At 28.9% G+C, this 24,956-nt stretch overlaps 1 protein-coding gene across 1 annotated transcript; it reads left to right on the forward strand.

Moving 5' to 3' along the window:
- The first annotated feature begins 502 nt into the window (after nt 1-502).
- On the forward strand, nt 503-24,909 carry LOC145183637 (uncharacterized). The gene is made up of 32 exons (XM_090085222.1): nt 503-521; nt 905-952; nt 2,526-2,549; nt 2,755-2,967; nt 3,472-3,598; nt 4,233-4,486; nt 4,745-4,894; nt 5,013-5,162; nt 6,776-7,129; nt 7,315-7,464; nt 7,810-7,959; nt 8,539-8,892; nt 9,078-9,227; nt 9,720-9,869; nt 10,134-10,325; nt 10,513-10,668; nt 11,256-11,405; nt 11,537-11,686; nt 18,588-18,929; nt 19,050-19,182; nt 19,792-20,042; nt 21,000-21,143; nt 21,572-21,643; nt 21,740-21,880; nt 22,152-22,295; nt 22,471-22,617; nt 22,773-22,913; nt 23,021-23,164; nt 23,342-23,488; nt 24,226-24,390; nt 24,487-24,630; nt 24,813-24,909. The coding sequence occupies exons 1-32, from the start codon at nt 503-505 to the stop codon at nt 24,824-24,826; spliced, it is 5,070 nt and encodes a 1,689-aa protein (XP_089941348.1). The 3' UTR covers nt 24,827-24,909.
- The last annotated feature ends 47 nt before the right edge of the window (nt 24,910-24,956 follow it).

Here is a 24,956-nt window from a genome sequence, read left to right on the forward strand (position 1 = left end):
TGTATTTTTTTTCTCTTATTCCTTTAACTATTAAACCTTTATGAAGTCTTGAACCTTTATGATGCATGAGACTATGATAATATTTCCTGTCGATTGTTTTTAGATCCATAAATTCTTAATTATTCTATTTTGATGTGTAGTTAGTGAAATAGTTTTTCTCTCTAAAGACTTATTTGATTGAAAAATATTTATTCAGAATAATTACTTTACACAATTAAAATCTTTTTATCAATGTATGTAAATGCAATTTGTTAGCTATATACAGAATTTCAATTAAGGTAGAAAAAATGGTTGTTATTTTGAGCAGATTTAGAATGACTATTTGATTGAATACAAAATAGTCCTTTTATCTACAATATACTGTTAAGCAGATTTGGCTGTATTTAAAATGCTAAGCTGTAGCATTCGTTTTCATAAGTGATTGACTTTTACTGTTCTGAACCATTTTTAAAATGTTCCTTTTAGAGAAAAGCTTACTTTTACAGTCTTGAACCATTTTAAAATGTTTACATCAAAAGGAAGTTGAGTTTTAAGTACAGATGATACTTAATCAGCAATCTAGATAACAATAAAAGAATATTTTTTTTTAATGTATGCTTCCTAAAAACTTCCTAAAAATTCAATCTTTTTATCTTATAAATACTTTTTTGTAATTAAAATGGAAAACCAAAATAGAAAAAAAAGAAATATTTATTTATTCACTTATTCATCTTTATTTCACTTATCTATTTTATGACAAAATTATTTTTTCGATAAAAATATTTACTAAAACCATTAATTACATTTATTTAAACTTCTAGTCAAAGTGAATATTTTGATTTGTTGTTTGGTGGTTCTTTTATTTGTCAGGCATTTCAAATGTAATATCTTTTGTAATGTAATATCTTTTTGTATAATTTTTTAGTTTGTAAAGCTGTGTTTGAAGAAAGTTTTTGTCTAACAGCAAAAAGAGGTTTTTTTATTTTTTCATGGTTTCAAGAAAAAAAAAAATTTAAATAATGGCTGCTGATGCAATGCAGTGCATTTATCTTTTGTTTGAAAATTTAAATTCTTATTTTATAGGTTTTTTTATGTAAACTTTTATGGTAATAAGTAATAATTTAAAAATTGATAATAATATGATATAATGACTAATAGTAATACAATATAAAAACTGATAATAATATAACATTAGATAATTGTATAGAGTAGTTTACTTTCTTAAGTGTTCTTTCCACTATCAAATCAGATAAATTGTTCATTATGCAAGTTAAAGTGTTTAAGACAAGTTGCTACTAATATGAGCTTTCATAATGGACCAGTTAATTTTGGCTTTCACAATGGACCATTTATTTTCTGGCTTTCACAGTGCACCAGTTATTTTTGGCTTTCATTGTGAACCATTTTACTTATGATTTTGTAGTGAGCTATTTAAAAGAAACAGGTGAAATTTTTATAATGATACTTTAATAATTTTTATTATGATACTCAAATGATATATATAAATATCTTACTATGATACTCAAATAAGGATACTCAAATGATATATAAATATCTTATAACAGCATTTAACTTTTATTAAATGAACACCAAATTTTAGTAAAATGTAGAGCATTTTTAGTTTTAGTAAATTGATTAAAAAGTTTTTTTCTTTAATGTAACTAGTCAAAATTTATTTAGATATAAAAGCTTAGTTATTTTGTGCATGTTTTCCGTTGATTAGACATGGTTATTTAGGCATGAGTATAATTTGTATGAACAGAAGTACACAATCCTAAAATGAATTTCATTATCAGCATTCTCCATCAAGTTTTTATGAGATGAATTTTTTAACTGTTTTTTTTTTTTTTAAAGAAATACCTGTCATTTTTGTTATAGACAAAATTTTTAAAAAATATTTCAAAATTTTAAAAAATCTTTCAGTGTTTATTTTAAAACAAAATTCATTTTTATGTTATTGATTAAAAAATGTCTAAAAGTAAAAGGACAACAAAGGTTAAACCAGGCAACGGATATTCTAATATTAAAAAAAATGATAATAATCTTAGGTAAGTAGGCCCAAATTTCTTTTTGCATTCGATATTTTCAAATATGTTTTAGCATTTGCATGTTTTTATTTAATTTGGTGTTATAGATGTTATACTAAAAAAGATCAGACAAAGGGCTAAGCTTTGTCAATCAACGATAAATACACAAAAACAGTTACAAATTTTGTCATTTGTTGAATATTTGTTTTGAGTATAAAAAGTATAATGATGAAAAACAAATAACTAACAATGTTTGATCAAAATAAAAATTGCTAATAGTATAAGATATTTTTCTTTAAATAAAAGTGTTTGCTCAATCAATTCTGAAACTATTTTTTTAATACAAATTTTATTATTTCAATAAACATAAAGATTGAGCTACAATTATATTTGCTTAATAGTTATATTGACATTACCCAATTTAACTGCAGTTATAGTTTGTACTTACTGTAGCTAGAAGTTTGATAAAGAGAAAGATGTCCATGAAAAGTTTAGTTTTTTTATTATTTTTTTTTGTAGAAAAGTTTAATGGTCAGTTGGAAGGTAAGTTTTACAATTTTTATTTAATTTCTTAACTCAGTAGCATCTGTTCTTATTTTAAAGGATGTGTTATTTAGTAAAAAGTATTTTACTATACAATCCCCTGATAAATATGAAATAAACATTTTTTACTTTATTTTAAATATTTTAAGAAAAAGCCAAATATGTTGGTACATTTTTATGTAATTACATGATTTGTCTTTAAAAGGTTTTAATCTTGAATCAAAGTGTTTAAAAGAATTTAAAGAAATTAAAGAGGGTTTGCCTCTTCTTGGTCAATTTAAACCTTCATGTGAACCAGATGGAAGATATTCTAAGAAACAATGCCGTGAAGGTTACTGCTATTGTGTTAACCAGGATACTGGTGAAGAAGACAGAAAAACGGAAAGTTCTGAAAGAGATGTCAGTTGTGATGATATAAGTAAGATGTTTAACATCTCTTTTGGAAATAAAACGTATATTGTGGGGTCAAAATATTTCTGTAAAAAGAATTATCTACTTATACCCTCAAATAGAATTTTGTTCAGAATTTCTTAGAGAAATTAGTATAAAAAATTTAGTCCTGAATCTATGCAGTATTTTTTTAAATTTGAAATGATTTGATATATTTTTTTTTATTAAGCATCTACATAGTCATGCCTCACTCTTTATACTTTACTTTTTTTAAATCTTATGTAATTAAGGATCAATTGATTTACGTCTGGTTTTATTATCAAGATTTGATTCTGTTGTTGGTTTATTAATCTAATATTGACAAAACAAATAAAAGCTTTAGTTTTTGCTTAAGTTTAAAGTTTAAATTTTCTTATTCATCTGTATCTATTGTTTTTAGGAATATAACTGTTTTTATTTTCAAAACATTAACTAGAGTAAATAAAAATATTTAGTGAAACTATGTAAAATAAATATTCATTATAATTACTAGATTTACGTGTGCATGGAAAAGTGATTCTCTCAAATGCAGTAATTAAAAAGGAATCTTGTTTAAAGATGAGCATTAGAGAGGAGATTTTATGTGAATGGGAAAACTGCGATATTCCTGTTGTTGCACAGTAAGATAGAATAATTTTAATAAATCCAATTTTCTGTAAATCTCTAATTCTTTTACATTTGCTAATTCTATTTTATTACTCTATATTCTATTTACTCTATATATTTTATTTACTCTATATACTCTATTTACTCTATATATTCTATTTACTCTATATATTCTATTTATTCTATTTTCTTACTCTATTACTCTATACTTAAACTTTTTGTTTCAAAATTTTGAAATGTTTTGTTTTGTATATTATACCTATTCAAAATTTAGTTTTTAAATTTAGACCATTTTAACTAGGTATTGTCTGCAATTTTAAGTTTTAGGCGATTTAACAACCTTTCCACTGGTTTTAGGTATAGCAACTTTTACTTCAGGAGTCTATTGCCTCTGTTTGCTATTTCTTGGCGTGTTAGTTTCAGACTTAATCTTAAGATTAGACTTAATAACTTGATACAGGTTGCCTAAGCACATCTTACTTGCTCTTTTTTTAAAATTGAAGTAGTGGCTGTAATAGATTTAACTTTGGAACCTTCTGTGGTTTTGCTTGCTGTATAAAGTTTTGCTGTTTTAATAGGAATCTCCTCCTGCTTGCTGTTGTAAATTTTGCTGTTTTTAAAAAACTAAGCATAAAATATTGTTTTTAGATTAGAAGTTGCAAATCCAGTATTAAATGATGATGGATCTATTTTTTATGAGATAGTATTAAAAAACCCAAGAATGACACCCCATGTTCTAGATGTAGTATTGAACAACGGATGGTGTAAAAGTAAACTTGACCAAGTTTGGATAAAATATGGTGATTTTAAGACAGGTGTTTCACATATCCTAACTCCACTTCCAAATCTTTCAGATCTTAAATTTGATGTCAAGTTAGAGAAATATCTAGATACTAATCCAGGTTTCATTTAATTTTTCATTTTTGTAAAAAAGAATAGTCTTAGAAATAAGCATTTTAAAAATGAACTTTGCTGTTTATGCTAATCAAAAGCCATTTGAGAATTCTTTAGTGTAGCTATATGTACCTACTAGGTGTAAATTGATTTCTAGATAAATATTTTGTATTTGATAAAACTAACTAATGACAATTTTGCTATTCATTAAAAATTGTTTCTTTTCTACTCTATGGTCTTGCTTTAATTTTTTCTTTATGGTGCAGAGTGCCCCAGTGATATACCTATAACATCATGTGGCTTTAGGCCATGTGCAAAACTATCTTGTCTTGATTATCCAGAGGCTATTTGCAAACCTAACTTTTGTGGTGGTTGTAAAGCTGAGTTTTTTTACAAAGGAGAAAAAGTTGAGTGCAGTAAGTGATAATAAAATGCATTTAATTCTTTTGTGCTAAATAAAAAACCTTTCTTAGTTTATTAAAAAAACCTAATGTTTTAAAAACTCATCTTTTTGTTAATTTTTGTTTTCTATAGAAAATAAAACTTGTAGTCAAGTATGTCCCTTAATCTATGAACCTAAGTGTGCTTCAAATGGTGTGGAGTATGCAAATCTTTGTCTTCTGGAATTAGCTCAGTGTAAAGATAACAGCATTTTGATTTCTAAAGATGGACCATGTCAAACATGTTAGTATATAATGATATCTTACAATAGCTTATTGTCATTTCATCATCATCATCATCATCATCATCATCATCATCATCATCATCATCATCATCATCATCATTATCATCATCATCATCATCATCATCATTATCATCATCATCATCATCATCATCATCATCATCATCGTCATCATCATTGTCATCATCATCATCATCATCATCATCATCATCATCATCATCATCATCATCATCATCATCATCATTATCATCATCATCATCATCATCATCATCATCATCATCATCGTCATCATCATTGTCATCATCATCATCTATCCAACAAAGATCTGATACTTCTCCTAAAATGATCTAATTAGAGGTGAGAAATCTTTCTGTTATGAAGTTTCATATTTTTCATGAAGTGTTCTTGACACTAAATAAAGAATCGTTGTAGGAGAGATGTCTAAAAGATACGAAGGTTAAAACAGAACTACCAATTCCAAATTGGTAGCTTTTGTGAGTCTTCTTTGCTATGTGTGGTCTGGTGTTGTTGTGGAGCAGAAGGAACTTCCTTTGATTTGACAGTGTTAGCTGAGATTTTAGTCAAAATGGAAATTGGAATTTAGTACAGTATATTTCTGCAAAAACTGTTTGTGCCTCCTCATGATCTTCATCACATCACCTCATGATGAACCATGCTCCAAATCTGGCCCACTAAATAAAAAAGAGAAGTTTGTACAGATGATTATGTTGTCAGTTTTGGTAACCTTCTAAGATGGTTCATCTAAATCCATTTATGGATATGCCCATTATTGGTTATCTTAAAGCACCTACTTGTTATCTGAGGATGAAATTAGAAAAAGGATCTTTCTTCTATAATGAGAGTAGCTATGTGCAAATATTGAGTTTGAATTTTCTTTCACCTTGACAATTGCTGCAGAATCTCACTCTCCAGCTATCCCACTTTTCTCATTGTATGCAGGTGATTGGCAATGGTGATTGTTAGCACCTGAATTTGCTTATTAGAGGTGGTGGTCTATTGAGGATCTGGTTTGAACACAGAATTCAGCATGCTATTATTTTTGCAGGATGGTTGACCTGAATGTGACTAGTCTCACAAACATCAATTTCCTGCAACAAATTTCAAAAATAAGTAAAATCAGGAGAAAATATTCGTTATTGAACTAAAGAAGTAAACATTGGGAAGTATGGTCATAGATTTCAATTTTGATGAATGTGAAGAGTCGCCTTCTTTTGCCTTAAATAAATTTGTGGAAAATCCTAGAAATGAAATTGTAGTTAATGCATTCAAACAAAACTATAGATTATTTTTGAATGAGTGTATAACTCATTTTGTCTGTTAAAAGATGAACCAAATTTTAGTACCAACTCATCTGAATACTTTTTGATAAACATGCTTTTGATAAACACACATAACAACAAATAATTAAAATACACCAAAAATAAAAAGTTCATAACATTATAAATTTTGTTAATTCTGTTTTTGTTTTTCAAGTTCACTTTTGTTTCATCTTTAGCTATTTCAACCTAAAAAGTAAATAATTGTATCTTCTCTTTTTAAATTGATGTTTTGATAGACTGTTCAAAAAAATAAACTTTTTTTTTTTAAACTTGAGCATGTGAAAAATCAGGATCAAGTGCCAATGGTGGATTAGTCGGATCGTTCATTCCCAAGTGCACTAATGATGGGTCTTTTGAGAAGCGCCAATGTCATGGATCAACAGGTTATTGTTGGTGTGTTGATCCTAAAACAGGAGAAGCTATCGAAGGAACAAAGACAGGTCCTGGTCAAGCTTCAGTTGAATGTGAAGCAGCTCAAGCCTCTCCTATTGTTTGCAACAAACCCTGCACAAGAGAATATGTTCCTGTTTGTGGAAGTGATGGTCAGACATATAGCAACCTCTGTGTCCTGCAAAATGCACAATGTCAAAATCCAACTATTCAGTATGCACACTCAGGAAAATGTGCAGGTCAATGTTTTTCTTTCTTTCTTTAAATGCGCATAAACTTTTAAAGTTTGTCACAGTTAAAGTTGAATTCCTCTTTTGGTTTCTTCAGATTTCAACAAAGTCATGCATGAATGGATTTCAGTCATTTACTGAGCTGTGTTAGGTTTTATAACTTTTTGTTTTCTTTATATTCCATGATTGTATAGAATGCCCGAAAGATATGCCTACACCAACATGCGGTTTTAAACCATGTGCTAAACTATTTTGTGCTGATTACCCTGAAGCTGTTTGCAAACCCAACTTCTGTGGTGGATGCAATGCTGAATTTTATTACAAAGGAGAAAGGGTTGAGTGCAGTAAGTATATAAGAAGATACGTATTCTTCTGGAAAATTTAGTTTGTTAGATGAATTTTTTTGTGCGTCTAATAGAAGCACTGTAGCTAGCACAAACTCATTAGCTAATAGAAGCTCTGCTGTTTCAAATTTGGAAACCTGTTGTTCGTCATTTTATGCTTTGTTTACATACACACTGTCATATTCTGCTGCTTGTAAATATTTCTAGCACATTAACAATATCAGTATAAAAGTATATATTTGCAGCTTGTTAAAAACACTATTTTCAATTGTTAAAATGGCTTCTAGCTTTTTACAACTTCATTGCAAACATGTTGTAAGTTTTTTAAAAACTTTTTTTTTACAGAAAACAAAACCTGCAGTCAGGGTTGCCCATTGAACTACGAACCAGTATGTGCTTCAAATGGTGTGGTGTACTCAAATCTTTGCCTTTTGGAATTAGCACAATGTCAAGATAATAGCATTATGTTTGCTAAAATGGGGCCATGTCAAACAGGTTTGTTTACAACATTATTTTTAGTAGTTAAATGTATCTACTTTCAAATGTTTTTTGATAACAGCTTTTTATGATAACATTTTTTTAAACAAAATCTTATTTAAAATACTGATTCAAGCAAAGTCTTATTCATTCATTAACATGTTTGTAAATGATAGAAGCTTTTTATGAATAATATAAGCAATATCTATAAAACGGTTTTTGTGAATGACTTTTTTAAAATGATTTTGAAATTACTTTATCATTTTGTTATCTTTTAGTAAAATAATAAAAGTTTGTAACATCAAACTTTGCATGCTTTAAGGATCAACAATTGATGATTTGAAACGAAGCTCAAAAACTTAAGAAGGCCTGAACATCAGGAACTTTTAAAAGAGTTTTCTGTTTTTAAACTTAAAAACCATAGCAACCATTTTGATGAGTTAAAAAGAGTTCTCATTTTCTTCATATTTCCTAAAGCTCATTTTTTAAATGGACAAAAAATGCTGCTATGATATACAATAAGAAAATGCTGTTGTCATATAAATAAGACATTCTTTTTATATTCAATGATTATCGTAGATTTTTACACATATTTAGCATGCGAAAAATCAAGATCAAGTGGCAATAGTGAATTAGTAGGATCGTTCATCCCTAAGTGCACTGATGATGGGTCTTTTGAGAAGCGCCAATGTCATGGATCAACAGGTTATTGTTGGTGTGTTGATCCTAAAACAGGAGAAGCTATCGAAGGAACAAAGACAGGTCCTGGTCAAGCTTCAGTTGAATGTGAAGCAGCTCAAGCCTCTCCTATTGTTTGCAACAAACCCTGCACAAGAGAATATGTTCCTGTTTGTGGAAGTGATGGTCAGACATATAGCAACCTCTGTGTCCTGCAAAATGCACAATGTCAAAATCCAACTATTCAGTATGCACACTCAGGAAAATGTGCAGGTCAATGTTTTTCTTTCTTTCTTTAAATGCGCATAAACTTTTAAAGTTTGTCACAGTTAAAGTTGAATTCCTCTTTTGGTTTCTTCAGATTTCAACAAAGTCATGCATGAATGGATTTCAGTCATTTACTGAGCTGTGTTAGGTTTTATAACTTTTTGTTTTCTTTATATTCCATGATTGTATAGAATGCCCGAAAGATATGCCTACACCAACATGCGGTTTTAAACCATGTGCTAAACTATTTTGTGCTGATTACCCTGAAGCTGTTTGCAAACCCAACTTCTGTGGTGGATGCAATGCTGAATTTTATTACAAAGGAGAAAGGGTTGAGTGCAGTAAGTATATAAGAAGATGGATTTTTTCTAACAGTAAATCTTGTAATAGACACTCTACAGCCAGCAAAAGCTCTGTGTTTTGCTTGAAATTGATATTGCTTTAGCAGTGTTTTAAAAAATCAAAGCTTGTTGTTTGTTTGTAAGTATCTCATCTTATTAGGTTAACAGCTCATCAGAGTTACTTAAAACTACTATTTTTTGACACTCAAAAACAAAAAAAAGGTTACTATGATCAAAGTGTGCTTGAATCCAAATCCTTAGGTTTATTTCATTTAGGTTTTTTCTAAAGTACCATTTAATGGATAATGTAGTTTGAAATATTTAGTTGAAACCTTTTTTAACAAAATTACATAAAAACATTTTTCTATCTATTTTAACAAAATTACACAGAAACATTTTTCTATCATAGTTTATATTTCATGAACTTTATGTTTTAATGTAAAATGGTAAAAAACTGGTTTGGCTGGTTTTTCATGATAATTCTTTGTTCAGAAAATAGATCTTGTACTCAAGTCTGCCCCTCAATCTATGAACCTATATGTGCTTCAAATGGTGTGGAGTATTCAAATCCCTGTTTTTTGGAAATAGCACAGTGCAAAGATAATAGTATTTTAATTTCTAAAAATGGACCATGTCAACCAGGTTAGTAATATGATACAAAAAAAATGAAATTTCTTACTAGCTCAAACTTTTTTTTTTTGGATTGTTTCTTTAAATTTTTGAAAAAATGAAATAAGTATTGATTTTTCAATAATTTCAAGAATGAATCATACTTATTTCATTGGTCCACAGCTATTACTGGTATGGTTTTTTCAGTAATTTGATTTTGATTAGTAGTTTGTTTTTTTTTTGCTTTTCTTTTTTTTTTCCCTTTATATTGTTTTTTTGTTGAAATTGCTACTAAAGGAACAAACCCAAGTGCTGGCCAAATTCTGGTAGGAATGCCTCAATCACCCTCGAATTGTGACAAAATTTGTACTGCAGATGATATTCCAGTTTGTGGCACAAATCATCAAACATATAGAAACACATGTGAGCTTGAAAAAGCCCAATGCCAAAATCCAGCTATACGTTATGCTTACTCTGGAAAATGTGCAGGTTATATTTCCTAGTTTTTAAAAAAATTTATGTTAAAAAATTTTTTTTCTTCTCATTTTACAAATGATTTATTGACCTTGGTGTATTTAGCATAAGTAAATTATAAGTTTAAGATTCATAGGTTTAATTTCTTAGATATTAAGAAATATTCTTTTATTTACTCTACAATTGTTTTATATTTGGATAGGAAGTGAGTGTCCAAAAGATGCCCCTTCACCTACATGTGGTTTTAAACCCTGCAATAAACTGACATGTCTTGATTATCCAGAGGCTGTATGCAAACCTAACTACTGTGGTACCTGCAAAGCTGAGTTTTTTTATAATGGAGAAATAGTGCAGTGCAGTAAGTTGAGTATAGATTTTTTTTTTGTTCTTAAAGATTGCCAACCATTGGTTATTCTTAAAGACTGCCAACCATTGATTGTTATGTTAATAAAAATTACTAAAACTCTTTTCCTGGTTTATTACTGTTTTTGGGTATTTTTACATTTTTTCAATGTTTTCAACTAAACTGAAATTAGAGGATTATTAGAACATAGATAGGAAATACCAAGAAATACCCTAAAATATCCTAAAATACCCTAAAAGAATATACTGTGCTAATTAGGGACATAATTGTTTTTTCTTATGTAAACATATCAAAAAAACATAAAAGCAATTTAATCAAAGACCAAAATAGGAGAAAAAAAAGATGATTATTTTAAAAATTTGGGCTATTATTTCTTATGTAAACATATCAAAAAAACTTATTGTGTACATAGTTATTTCACTCATAGTGTACATAGTTATTTCATTCAAAGTTTTCTCATGGACTAGACCATATTTTTTAACTTAAAACTTGGTGCATAACTAACTTTATTAACTTGACAGAAAGAAAGTGTTTGTTATCTTTGTTCTTTAGATATTAAAACTTATGCATAATATTTTCAGATAATACTATTTGCAATAAGGCATGCACTCGCGAATATAATCCCATATGTGGTTCAAATGGTGTGGAATATCCCAACCCCTGCCTATTTGAAGTAGCACAATGTGAGGATAATAAGCTAATGATCGATGTATATGGACCATGTCCAAATGGTTTGTAATTAAAGTTTAAAAAAATCGTTTCTAAAATTTAAGAACAAAAAATTTTATAAAAACAAAAACAATTTGTAAATTTGAGAAAATTTTATGGGAAACTTTATAGTTGTCATTTTATTACATTTTAGAATGCCCAGTTGACATCCCAATAGTTTCTTGCAGTTATGAACCATGTGCACAGCTATTTTGTCTTGATTACCCAGAGGCGGTATGCAAACCAAACTTCTGTGGAGGTTGCAAAGCTGATTTTTTTCTCAAAGGAAAAAAGATTGAATGTAGTAAGTAATTTTTAAAATTTAATGAAATATCCTGGTTTTTCAGGCCGTTTAAGTATATTAAAATTAGCTTTTTTAAATCTATAATCATTGTGAATAATTAACAATTAAAAAGAATTATTTACCTTTATTATATTAATTTATATATCTAACATATCTATACCAACTTTATACCAGCATGTATCTATACCGTGTTTAGTATTTAAGCATTTTTGTTGATTGAAGAATTTTGGATTAAATCCTTTAGACACTTAGCAAGTAAAACAGCAACAAAGTGTTTAGCTATAAAGCATCAACCAGCTGAGCTAATTCTTTATGAAATCAATTTCTATTTTCTTTTCTCTCTTATTGCAAAACTAAATATGAAATAAAAAAAATTTAATTTTCCAATTAAGTAATATAATGGAAAAAGAAATAAAAAATAAAACAGCAAAAAATCAATATTTAAACCAAACATTCTCATGCAAATAGCAGCTCTCTTGTAGAGACTTTACATGGATAAACTCTTTTCTATTCAACTGAGACATTTAAGTTTTGAGATGTTAATATGTACAAGGAAAGCCATAGAGCAATACAAAGGAATGGTTTAGAATAATCTTGAAATTTCACGGAAAGTTAAAAAGATTCTTAATTGTATTTCCAGAATATTTTAGATCTAAAGAATTATTGAACATTCTAAAAGATTCTGGTAAAAATTCTAGAAAGTTCAAGAAAACTCTAAAGATTGTTTCTGTGAGTTTTAGAAAGTTCTAGTAAGTACTGGAATATTCCATGAAGTTCTAGAAAACTCTATGAAGTACAAGAAAATCCTAAAAAGCTATTGAAAATCCAATTCAGAGATAGCAGAAAAAAGGACCAAGAAATAAAGTTGAACATTAACAACAGATGATGCAAGTGTATAAGTAGTTATCATAATATTTAAACTATTAAGTTGTCAAACAAATGAATGAGAATATCAAAAGGAATCTTGTATTCAGGAACCAGGAATGCATTATTTAAAACATTTTTAAGAGGTTGATTTCAGTGCAGCTCCAGTTTCCAAAAAAATTGTTACAAAGAAGACAGGATTACCACAATTTCTCATATTTTAAATAGTTAACATAAAATTTATAAGATATTAAAACTTATGCACTTTTGAACTTTTGCTTAATACAAAATGATCACTGTTCACACCTGTTCACAATAAAAACTTATCAAGTATAGTCACCACAGTCTGTTGCAGGATGTCCAAAACATGCTTGCAGTCTTCTGCCTAAATCATATGACAAAATATATTTGAGCAGCCTGACTATTGCACTTCTTTTTAGCAAAACAGAAGGTTTATTCAAAAATGAAGCCGTAGCTTCAGCATTGAATAAACCTTCAATATTTGTTGAAAGAACCTTCAATGAATGTTTGTACTATGTTGCCATGAATCCCCAGCAATCTTAAGACACATTGTCAGTAGCAGTAGTAAATAAAATCATGAATGATCTGAACCAAATAATGGTACTGTCTTAGAATCTTCCATTTCAGAAGAAAATGATTTTTAACTACTTCCTCCTTTTTAATAGTAAATTATTTCACTTCAAGAGACTAAAAAAAATTAAACTGATACTTGTTCATTAATGCTTTACATTTTTGTATTGAACTAATGAATAAAATTTATTTTTATTTAAGTTAATTCATCAAGTCTTGTTCATTTATTCAGTTTTCCTGCAACATAAAATCTCATTAATGAAAATTTCAGTTTTTGAGGAGCTCTTGCAGCACCTTGCAACTTGCAGATTGTTTCCAGGCCTCATTGTGACCATTTTATTTTCTTTATTATTACAGTACAATCTCTCTAATTCGAATCTCCTTAATTCGAAAACCTCCGTAATTCGACTAAATGTAAAGTCACCGTGAAATGCGCTTAAGAAACTCTTTTGTTTAACTTTCTATAATTCGAATCTCTATAATTCGAAAACCTCCCTAATTCGATTGGATTTTTTGGACCCTTTAGTGAGTATCTCTCTGTAAATCGATTTTTTATTTTCTGAAGTGTAAAAAGCTCGTTAACCATTGAGTTCTTTTTTCAAATTTCGAACGTTTTGAATTTTTGAAAAACGATTAACGTGAACTATTATCTTTTGTTTAAAAAACATCATGGCATCAAAGAGACCGCATAAAGAAACCAATTTAAAGCGGAAACACGATGTTCTACTGGAATTGGAGAAAGGAAAAACAAATAGAGGTTTCGAAAATCTTTGATATTCCACCAAGCATTCTTTTAACCTGTAAAAAGAACAAAGATGAATTATTTGACGCTTTTCGTCAAGGAAATTTGGCTAAACGGGTGCAGGTTGGTACGTATTATCATGTTAACAAAGCTGTTCTTAAATGTTTCAAACAAATGAGCTTATATTTAAAAGAGGCGATCTACAATTACTGACTTTTTTTTTTTTTAATAAAAAAGTTTAAAACATAATCTCTATTGCATTTAGGCTTAAGAATCACTATTTGTTTGTTTTTTTCATTTCTATTTGTAATTTGACCAGAATATTTGAAAAAAAATCAACTTTCTATAATTCGAAAATCTCTCTAATTCGAACTTTAATTTTTCCCCATGAAGTTCGAATTAGAGAGATTGTACTGTATTATTTTTTTTTTTTTTTGACTTTGTAAAGTCAGTAGTAGTTTCTTTAAAAAAAGTAATTTAACTGGGGATGATACAGAAAACAGCAATAAAAAGAATATATCAGAAAAATTTGTAACTTTACAAAGAAAAACTTAAATCTAGTATGGCTAATAGTGTTGCCAAAGTGAGGTTTGGAAAATGTGTTTATAATTTGCTGTTGCTTACATCATTTTTTTGATTTGATGGTTTGATCAAAAGAATTTATGTTTGAATGAGTAAATAAAATCAACAAGCAAATTAAAACCTGATTTTTGAAACCAAGTACTTTGTTATTCAGTAATAAGTTATAAAAACTTTGCTTCATTATTATGTTGTAATCATTAAATGAATATTAATCAAAATGAAAAGAAATTTTTAGCAAAAGAAAAAAAATCACTTCCTGCTTTATAGATAGTTGCATCAAGATTACAAACCATTTCATGTTGCTACTTGACAAGCATTCCATTATTTTTTTATTTTGCAATCACTAGTTTTTCAGCTTGGTGCTCATTGGGCAATTTACAAACATATTAGAAGGATGTAATATCAGCATTTTATTAATTTTTACAAAAATGATTCAAAGCAAATAACTAATTATTATAAAAGTGAATTAAATTAGAAAGTTAATTGAGTTGCACAGCCAGAGGTGGAACAAAGGTGGAGCAGAGGTGGAACAAAGGTGGAGCAGAGGTGGAACAAAGGTGGAGCAGAGGTGGAACAAAAAGGTGGAGCATTCCAAATAACTTAATTTAACACTAGAACATATTAACATCAGGAATCTGATGATAGGGTTCAGGAGTAAACTCTAGATTTTCTGATTAACTAATTTTAAATTTTATAATCCAAATGATTTCATAGGTGTTCAGTTTGACAAAGATCTGAGAGTTAGTGAGCCATCCAAGAACTTTTGTTTTTTTCTGCTATTTCTTGACAATTTGTGAAATGTGCTGAAGTTCATTTTCAGATAGGAAAGTTTTAAAAAATCAGATTCATTGTGCACTTTGTATTGTAGATTTTGCACAAGGATGCCTTGGTAGAATTTTATTGCATTTTTCAATTGATGAAAAGTAGTATTATGCTAGTAATAGTTAAAAGCCCCCTCTATGTTTTTTTGATGCCATTACATTTTTTTGGCTCGGTTAACACTTAGTTGCTTAAGCTTGCTTGTTTGACACTAAAAAGTTTTAAAGGAAATAATTTTCTCTCATCTAATCAAATTGCTTTATTCCAAAATGCTGCTGTCTTTTTAGCCTAATTCAATCACCTAACTACTGATTAGAATAAGGGTTTTTAGTTATTTCTCCTACATATTGTTTTAAGAAAATGAATGTTTCTAGGTCTTGTTAGACCTCCCAAAAATCAAGCTTTTAACCATTATACACTAAAAAGACCACACAACATGGAGGAAAAAATTATCTTAGTTTAAGGTTTTTTATCATGGTATGTTGTAGGTCCCATTTTAGGATGTCATGCTGATTTAAGCAGTAGGACTGCAGTGAATAAATTATTAATTAATTATATATATGTGTGTGTGTGTGTGTGTGTGTGTGTGTGTGTGTGTGTGTGTGTGTGTGTGTGTGTGTGTGTGTGTGTGTGTGTGTGTGTGTGTGTGTGTATATATATATGTATATACAGTACTGGTCATAAGTTTAGAGCCACCCCATTTTTTTTAGTTTTTTGCAGATTATAAAGCCATAACCCCAGTGCAGCAAAATTATATGTTACTGAAACATGCAAAATATATTGTTATAACATTTTAGTACCAAAATGAGTATTAAAATATTAATAATAAGTAGGTCCACCTTTATTTTTAATTACTTCAGCCAACCGGGCTGGCATAGTGTCAACAAGCTTCTTGCAATCAACAGCAGTAATACTAGTCCAAGCGGCAGAAATAAAGTCCCAAAGTTCATGTTTATTACTAGCACATTTGCCTGCACAGCGGCGATCAATTTCATCCCACAAATTTTCTATGGGGTTCAAATCTGGTGACTGGGGTGGCCAGTACAAGACTTGAACACCATTAGCAACTAGAAAATCTTTAGCCACTTTGGATGTGTGCTTAGGATCATTTTCTTGCTGAAAGATCCATGGAAAAGTTGCAGGAAACAATGCTGTTGCTGAAGGTAGTAAATCCTTTCTCAAAATATCTCTATACATGGCATCATTCATGATTCCTTCCACCTGATGCAACTGGCCCGGCCCAAAAGATGACATACAACCCCACACCATGATGCTACCACCACCATGCTTTACAGTTCCCTGCAAACACTCCGGTTTATATGATTCATTTTGACGACACCAAACGAAAATACGTTGAGAATCATTACCAGCTAAATTAAATTTGGACTCATCAGACCACAACACCGTTTGCCAATCAGTAACACTAAAATGCAAAAATTCGTGTGCAAATTTGAGACGCTTCTGCTGATTAATTTTGGAGATAAAAGGCTTTTTAAGACCATTCAAACCTTGTTTATTCAAACGACGACGAACAGATTTTGGAGATATTAAAGGCCCACCAACATTATGCCACTGTCGAGACAAAATTTTGGAAGAAAGACACCGATTTGTTAGGGCCAGGTGTTTTAAGGTTCTATCTTGACGTAAAGTTGACATTCTAGGATGGCCACATCTGGGTTTGTCTATGAATGTATTTGACTCCAAATGTTTCTTATATGCATTTTGTACAGCATGGCGATTTTTTTTCAATTTTTTGGCTATATCATTTAGGCTTAAGCCATTAATTTCCTTCAAAGCCACCACCTGGGCCCAAACAGTTGAATCAAGGCTTTTAGCTTTGCCCATTTCAGAAAATATTTTCACTTAAACTCTAAAATAAAAACAAAAATAACATTAAATACATTATCTAACTAGTGTACACATTCCAAAAAAAAGCATAAATAACAACTGAATTAACCAAAACATTGATACCAATACATCATAAAGTTACCAAAATATGTTAAAATGTTCAAAAATTGGCTATAATATTAAAGAACTCATGAAAATCAATATTTATATTTGGTTTAATACACAATTATTCATGAATATCAATAGATTCGTACCTTGTCAAATTACTATATGCATTTTTATGCTTATAATGTTAACCTCGCCATACTTATGCGGCAAAATGAAGAAAAAAACAGGTGGCTCTAAACTTATGACCAGTACTGTATATATATATATATATACATAGGCGCCGAGTTCACGGGGGCAACAGGGGCAGTGCACCCCCAGGAAATTTATACTAATAATATATTATTACGGAATATCATGAGAGCGAGAGTATCTATTCGCCCCCAAGATAATCCGTGATAATATATTATTAGTATAAATTTCCTGGGGGGCACTGCCCCTGTTGCCCCCGTGAACTCAGCGCCTATGTACATATATATATATATATATAATATATTTATATGAATTATTAATTAATAAATTATGCCAATATTTATATGTATTTTAAAACAAATTTAAATTCTATAAAATTAAAAAAAGTCCAAATTTTACATCTTGCTCCACGGAACTTGGGATCATGTTTAAAAGTTAAAAAAATGGATTTCCTGTCTTTACAGGGGCTTCATATAACAGGAACAACTTCCTCATAAAGTTTTTCATGCACTCTAATCATCATTTACTCCTATCTCTATAAAGCAAATTTCTAAAAAGTCAACGCATAAAAAATAAATAAAAAGTTAATTTATTTTTTATTTAGAAAGTAATAAAAAAAGCAGAACTTTTTCAAATGGCTACACTCTGAATATATATATGTATATATATACACACATGTATATATATATATACACACATGCGCAAAAAATACTACTTATAAAAGATTGACATATATATATATATATATATATATATATATATATATATATATATATATATATATATATATATATATATATATATATATATATATATGTATGTATGCATGTATGTATGTATGTATGTATGTATTTATGTATGTATGTATGTATGTATGTATGTGTGTATGTATGTATGTATGTATTTATGATTTCAACTTATACTTGTACACACATAAATAATTAAATATTTTTACAAGATTGGTAAGATTGATAAGTTGAAATATACCATATTTTTTATAATATAATTTATATAATATTTTATTTAGATATTAATTAGACAATATAAATTAAATCACTTAAACTGGTTTTCTTAAACTTTTTTTTTCTTTTTGTAATGTAAATAATGTGCTATTTTAGTTACTGTGTAGCAAATAAAATGAATGAAATTTTTTTTTAGAAAATACTAAGTGTTCTGAGGTTTGCGACAAAAAGTATGATCCTGTTTGTGGAAATAATGGAAAGACATATTCTAACAAGTGCTTATTGAAGGTTGCTCAATGTAATGATAAATCCATTGTGGCTGTAAATGCTGAAAATTGTGTTTCAGATGGTGGTAAGGAGATCAAAAAAAATGAATGTGTTCAACCTTGTTTACCAGACTACAGTCCTGTTTGTGGCTCAGATGGTCACACTTACTCAAATTTGTGTGAGTTCAACAATTCAAAATGTATCAATTTAGACTTGACTATAAAGCATTATTTTACATGCAAAAATGATTTGGGATCAAATCGCTCAAAAAGTAAATTGTGATTCTTAATGTTGATTTTTTTTTTTTTTGTTTACTGGATTTTTTTTTTAGATCTTATCAAGAAAACTTATTAAAGTTGAAAAAAAAAAAATTATTGGTTTTTTTCTTTAGTGTTGAAAGTGTTTGGATTGGTTAAGCTTCCACTTGATTCATTGAAATTAAAAGCAGGATCTTGTTTATCAATGACATTAAATGAAGAGTTATACTGTAAAGAACTCATCTGCAACATACCAGTTCTTTCTTCGTAAGTAAAGTAATTGCAGTTAATGTTAGAAAATATTTTTATGCAAAATATTCTTTTCTGATTTTTATTGCAAGTAGTGGTTAATATTAGATGGTTAAGAAGGTGGTTTAAATGTAGAGTAAATTATTTCTAAGTATTTTGTTAAGAAATATTTTACTATAACTTTCTATATAAGATAAGTTTTTAAGAAGTAGTAAGATAAATTTTTAAGACAATAATAAGATAAGTTTTTATTTGAGAAGAGTTTGGGTAAGGGAGCAAATTATTAATTCAAATTAATTAATTCAAATTAGTTAATTCAAATTAATTAATTAATTATTTAATTCAAAGATAAAAAGAGTTAACACTTGAGACTTTTAGGTTACCTTCAAATGAATTGATCTCCTAAGGGGGAGGGAAATGCTTTTGTTTAAATTTTTGTTTGTAAAGCCACAAAAAACTTTTACAGCAAATTCCACAAACTTTTATTTTCTCTTATTTAAATTAATACTTCATTGAAAATCTTTATTCCTTGAGTAAATTTTTTGTAATCTTTACATAAAGACAAAAACTAAAATTCAATTATTTGTTGTAAAAAATTTTTAAAAAAAAAACGTTTTATTATTTTAGATATAATGTTACTGATGTTGTTGTTGATAGCAGTGGAGCGATTCAATATAAAATGATATTAAGCCAGTTTAAAGAAGTGCCCTATGTTGTTAGAGCAGTTATTAATAATGGTTGGTGTAAAAATGGAGACGATTGGATAAGATATGGTGATTTTCACACTGAGATCTCTCATACCATAAACCCTTTAGTTAATCAAGAAAAAATTGAGTTGAACATAAATGTAGTTGAGTATAAACAACCTGCACTAACAGGTAACTGCTTATCTATAAAGTATTTTTTAACAAAAACAAACGAAGACCTCATGATAATTTACATACTTCATTTTTCTGATAATATATTATCAGAAACTTGAATCGTGTAAATTATCATGAATTATTCTGATAATTTATTTGTTATGCTTGGAGTCATACTGTCAATTTGATTTTGAAAAGATTTTTTTGGTATAGAGTCTTAAACAGACCACTCCAAAAAGTATCAATATAACATTAAGATAAAGTTTTATACAAAGGTTGAACTTCTGTTCTACCTTTTTGTCTTAAATTTCCAAAAGGTGTTTATTCAATATTAAATCTGTTGATTGGTGTAGCCAATCAAACATTTCCTTATATATATTTTTTGGCAATTTTAGATGTATGTTTTGACATTATTATTTTGTTAAAAATACAGTAAATCATTTTCATTTTTTCTTGCAGCAGACAAGGTTCTCTTTTAAAAATTTTGATGGCAAATAAAACATTAAAATTTCATCAATTTTAGTTTACCAACACTTTTCTATATAAAAAAAAAAAAAACAGTTTTACTAGGCTGTGTTTAGTGAACAGACATTTTACTAGGCTGTGTATTTTACTAGGCTGTGTATTTTAGTGAACAGACATTCAGATTTTTTACACCATACTCTCTGGCTTTTCTTCAAATCTGAAATTTGATTTTCTCTTTCCAAATTACTTATTGGCATAATGACATATTTTCTAAAAATTTAAGTTGAAAATAAGACTTGTAACTCAGTTGCCAAATGTTACATATTCTATGAACTTTTTAATAAGTTGTACTAAATCAATATAAACTTTCAATTTTGTCACATGCAAAGATTCATAGGCATTTTCATTATGAAAAAGATGTGTATGCAGTGTATATATATGTAGGAGGGTTTTTTTAGTTAAATTTGGCTTCTGAATTTTTTTTATAACTTTAGTGCCTTCTATTTTCAGGTGAATGCTCTCAAAACACATCAAATTGTCCGAGAGATCTTTGTAAAACTTCAACTTGCCCAGCTTATCCATCAGCCAGATGTATTTTTAAAAACTGTTCGTGTGAAACAGAATTTTACTTAAATGATCAAAAGGTCAATTGCAGTAAGTTGGTTGCTATATTAGTTGTTTGTTGGTTGCTACTAAGTTGGTGTTATGGCTAAATTTTCTTCACAAACCATTAAAATTTTTGTTTTTTTAAAACCTTTTCTGTTTTTTTCAAAAACGTTCTTTGTATGTATATAGTTTTAGAATTAATAAATTTCTCTAGAATTTCAGTTTTAAAAAGTCAAATAAAGAAACAGTTAAACTCATAATAAAAAATTATGATTTTAAAGAAAAGCTTATCAAGGGAGTTTATTTTACTAAATAATTTTAAAAAAGGATTTTTTAATGGAACTTTTTTTTACAAAAGCTTTATACACATAAAACATAATCCTTTTTTTTTTTTCTAGTTGAAGCATTTTGAATTTATATATTTTATCACCAAGTTTGTTACAATATTTAAGTAAATTGTATGCGTTTTTTTTCAGTTATGGAATATCGACCAACTGTTTCTAATGATATTGGTAGCCTTAATCAGTCACCATTAAATGAGAACCCTGGTAAAATTTGTTTGTTTTTTTTTGTTGTTCTTCAATTTTGTAACATTTTTTATGCCTTCAATTTTTAAAGTTTAATTTTTTTATATTTAATTAAAGAATCATGTGCGTTTCAATGCAGCGATATTTATCAACCGGTCTGCGGTAGTGATAGGAAAACACATTCTTCTACATGCACCATGCTCTTTCGTGCGTGCACCACAAAAACAAAAATTTTCAAAATCCATAATGGACCTTGTGGTATTTATGCCTATTTTATCTTTCTCTTTGTTTTCTTTAATAAATTTAGAAAAGAAAGAAAAAAAGAGATTTTGATAATGATTATATTTACATTGTTGTATTCATAATTGTATTTCCCATACGTTCAATAGGTAAATATCTTTTTAAATGTATTCATTTTTTTATAGAATGAATTTTACACTCCGTTCCCATAAACCCAATTTTTTTAACCATTGAGGTTCTATCTAATTTTTAAAATGAAACGTTTTTAATTTATAAAATATAACTTTAGGCAAATGCAATACTGAATGCCCCCATGAGGAAGTGATGCCATTATGTGGAAGCGATGGTATTACCTACTCAAATAAGTGTGAAATGGAAAAAAAGATATGCGAATCAAATGGTCAAGTTTTAAAAGTCTACAGTGGTCCTTGTGGTAAAAATTTAGCACTTGATAGCTTTTGTTTTATGTGCTGGAGCATGTGTAAGCATGGGATATAATGCTATTATTTTCAATATTAAAGTTTAGTTCATTTAAAAAAATGAAATATGTTGATAATGCATAATGAGCACCATTATTCAATATCACCGTGATGGTATTAACATTATAGAGAAGCCTAACTGTCCAGATGTTTGCACTGCTGACTATCGTCCTCAGTGTGGCAGCGATAGAAAAACATATAGTAATGAATGTGAGCTACAAGCTGCAACTTGCAAAAGCAAAGGAAAAATTCTGTTTTTTTACGATGGAGAATGTGGTAACTTACATTGTTTGTATCTTTTTTTAAAAAATTTGTTTGATTGATCCACTTTCCGGTGTAAAATCACTACTATCCGGTGTAGAATAAAAAAAGTTTTTTTGCTCACAAATTTTAATAGTTACAGAAAGAAAAATCAAACATGATTTTTTTAGAGAAATGTAACTCAGTATGCACAGATAAATTAGACCCCTACTGCGGTACGGATGGTCGAAGCTACGATAATTTGTGTAAGTTGAACTATGCAACATGTGAAAGTGGTGGGAAGATTCAATTAAGTTACCCTGGTAACTGCAGTAAGTTTTTTTTTTTTTTTTTTTTTTAAGAGAAGTCAGAATGTTTTTTTTGTGTTGAGTTTGGGCGATTAAAGCTAAAGCTAAAGGTTTAAATATATTTGTTTTAGAATCCCCTGCATGTCCAAAAGACTGTACAACATTCGGTACTAAAGTTTGCGGTTCAGACAACAAAACTTACTCGAGCTTGTGCGAACTTCAAAAGGAGATTTGCAAAAATACTAGCATTTACTTGAAATACGTTGGAGAATGCAGTAAGTACCAAGTACCAAGAAAAAAAACCATGGAGTTGTTGATCCTTTAAGAATAAAAGTTTGTTGAGACTTTAAGAATAGTTATAATAACTTCGGGTTCATCTTTTTATCTTCTTAGATCTTACTTTTTATAACAACCTGATATTTACAGTTTTAATACTATTTGAATAATTTTAGGAGAAAAATGTCTATCTTCCTCTTGTCGGAGCGTAGATTTTAGCTTAATATGCGGAAGTGACGGAACCACCTATTCTCGCTGTCAGTTTAGAAGAGAACAATGCCTCACCAGTGGAGAAGTAAGAATCACATACAAGGACTATTGCCGTATGTTAATACCACGTTCAGTAATAAATTTTTAGTTTTTTTACCAAAATAAGAAGAGGAAAGCAATTATACTTTAACTAGTTATACTTTAATTTCCAGTTTGAGTTTTTCGATATTTTTAACCAAACAGCTGCAGCTGAAAGAAAAAAAACAATTCTGAAATAGTTTTGGGTTACGCGTCATTCCATGGTCAATCATTCCATAGTCAATCATTCGGTCAAATATTTTAGCATACTTCCAAGTATTTTACCAGTTAAAAACTTTTTTTGTGTTCTTACAATTGGGGGGGGGGGGGGGGATAAGAGTTTTTTCCAAGAGCTTGTCTCGATAAAACATTTTCACTTTCTTTGCTTAACAGTTAAAGTCAGTTATTATAGTAAAGATTTATTTGAAGATTCTTTAGTGAAGATGTAGTTTCAAATTTATCAGACAAGTTTTGGCACCGATTTTGGCTTTTGAACGGCAGAGAATGGCATAGAAATATCAAATTATAAAGTTTTACAACTTGTAAAATGTTTGAAACTACGCAAAAATATTCGACTGAGTTGTTTTAATAATCCATTATCTCAATTTAAGTTAATTGGTTTTGACGAGTTGATATGAAATAATCCTAAAGTTTCATACATACATAATGTCTTAAAGTCTCATACATAATAATATGCTGAACCATCAATTTAATTTCACTTTGTTTCATATGAAAAGCAAGAATGTTGATCAAAAGTATATTTTTACTTTAGGGAAAACATGTGACGGAGGAAGGGCGCCAGTACAGTGTTTAAATTTTAATTCGTGCAGTTCCGTTTACTGCCCTAACTATCCAAGTGCTCACTGTGTTGTCGATCGATGTAATAGTTGTCAGGCTAAGTTTATGTTGGTATCAAAGGACGTCACTGCTGATTGTGGCAAGTTATATACTTTTCATAGAGCAGGAAAAATATTTTATGAAAATATTTAAGAAAATATTTATGGTTGTTGGTTAATTTTTTTATTTGCTTTAGGCACCAGTTGTAACGAAGATTGCGTCAAAAGTTATAATCCAATGTGCGCAAACAACGGCGTAACGTACGATAACGAATGCATTCTTAATGTTGCACGTTGCAAATCAAAGGGAAAGATCAAGCTGGCTTATAGAGGAGAATGCAGTAAGTAGTTAAACCGATTTTAATTTCCATTTAAATAATGCAAAACTTCTAAAGTCGAACAGTGAATTCGACAAATGTAATAAACTCAATATAAGTAGCAGCAATTTTTTTTACAAAGAGCAAATACATTTTAGGTATGTTTAATAAAATTTTCTGAGTTTTATAATTTTTTCTTTATTTAGGAATGGATTACTGACCACGAGAATAACTGGAGAAAGTTATGAAAATATTTGTAAAACTGAATTTGTGAATAAAAATATTATCACTTCATCCCACCCACCCACCCCCTTTTTTTTTTTTTTTTTTTTTTTTTTTTTTTTTTTTTT

The sequence above is a fragment of the Hydra viridissima genome, unplaced genomic scaffold, assembly GCF_058129835.1.
Source record: "Hydra viridissima isolate aposymbiotic clone 2 unplaced genomic scaffold, HvirCarnegie_v1 scaffold_4, whole genome shotgun sequence".
Lineage (NCBI taxonomy): Eukaryota > Metazoa > Cnidaria > Hydrozoa > Anthoathecata > Hydridae > Hydra > Hydra viridissima.

Excerpts from the sequence above, each read along its gene's own strand:
- LOC145183637 (XM_090085222.1), top strand. Across the intron at positions 18,930-19,049 it reads GGGATCAAATCGCTCAAAAA|TGTTGAAAGTGTTTGGATTG; the intron begins GTAAATTGTGAT and ends TTTTTTCTTTAG. Across the intron at positions 21,644-21,739 it reads ACCATTAAATGAGAACCCTG|AATCATGTGCGTTTCAATGC; the intron begins GTAAAATTTGTT and ends ATTTAATTAAAG.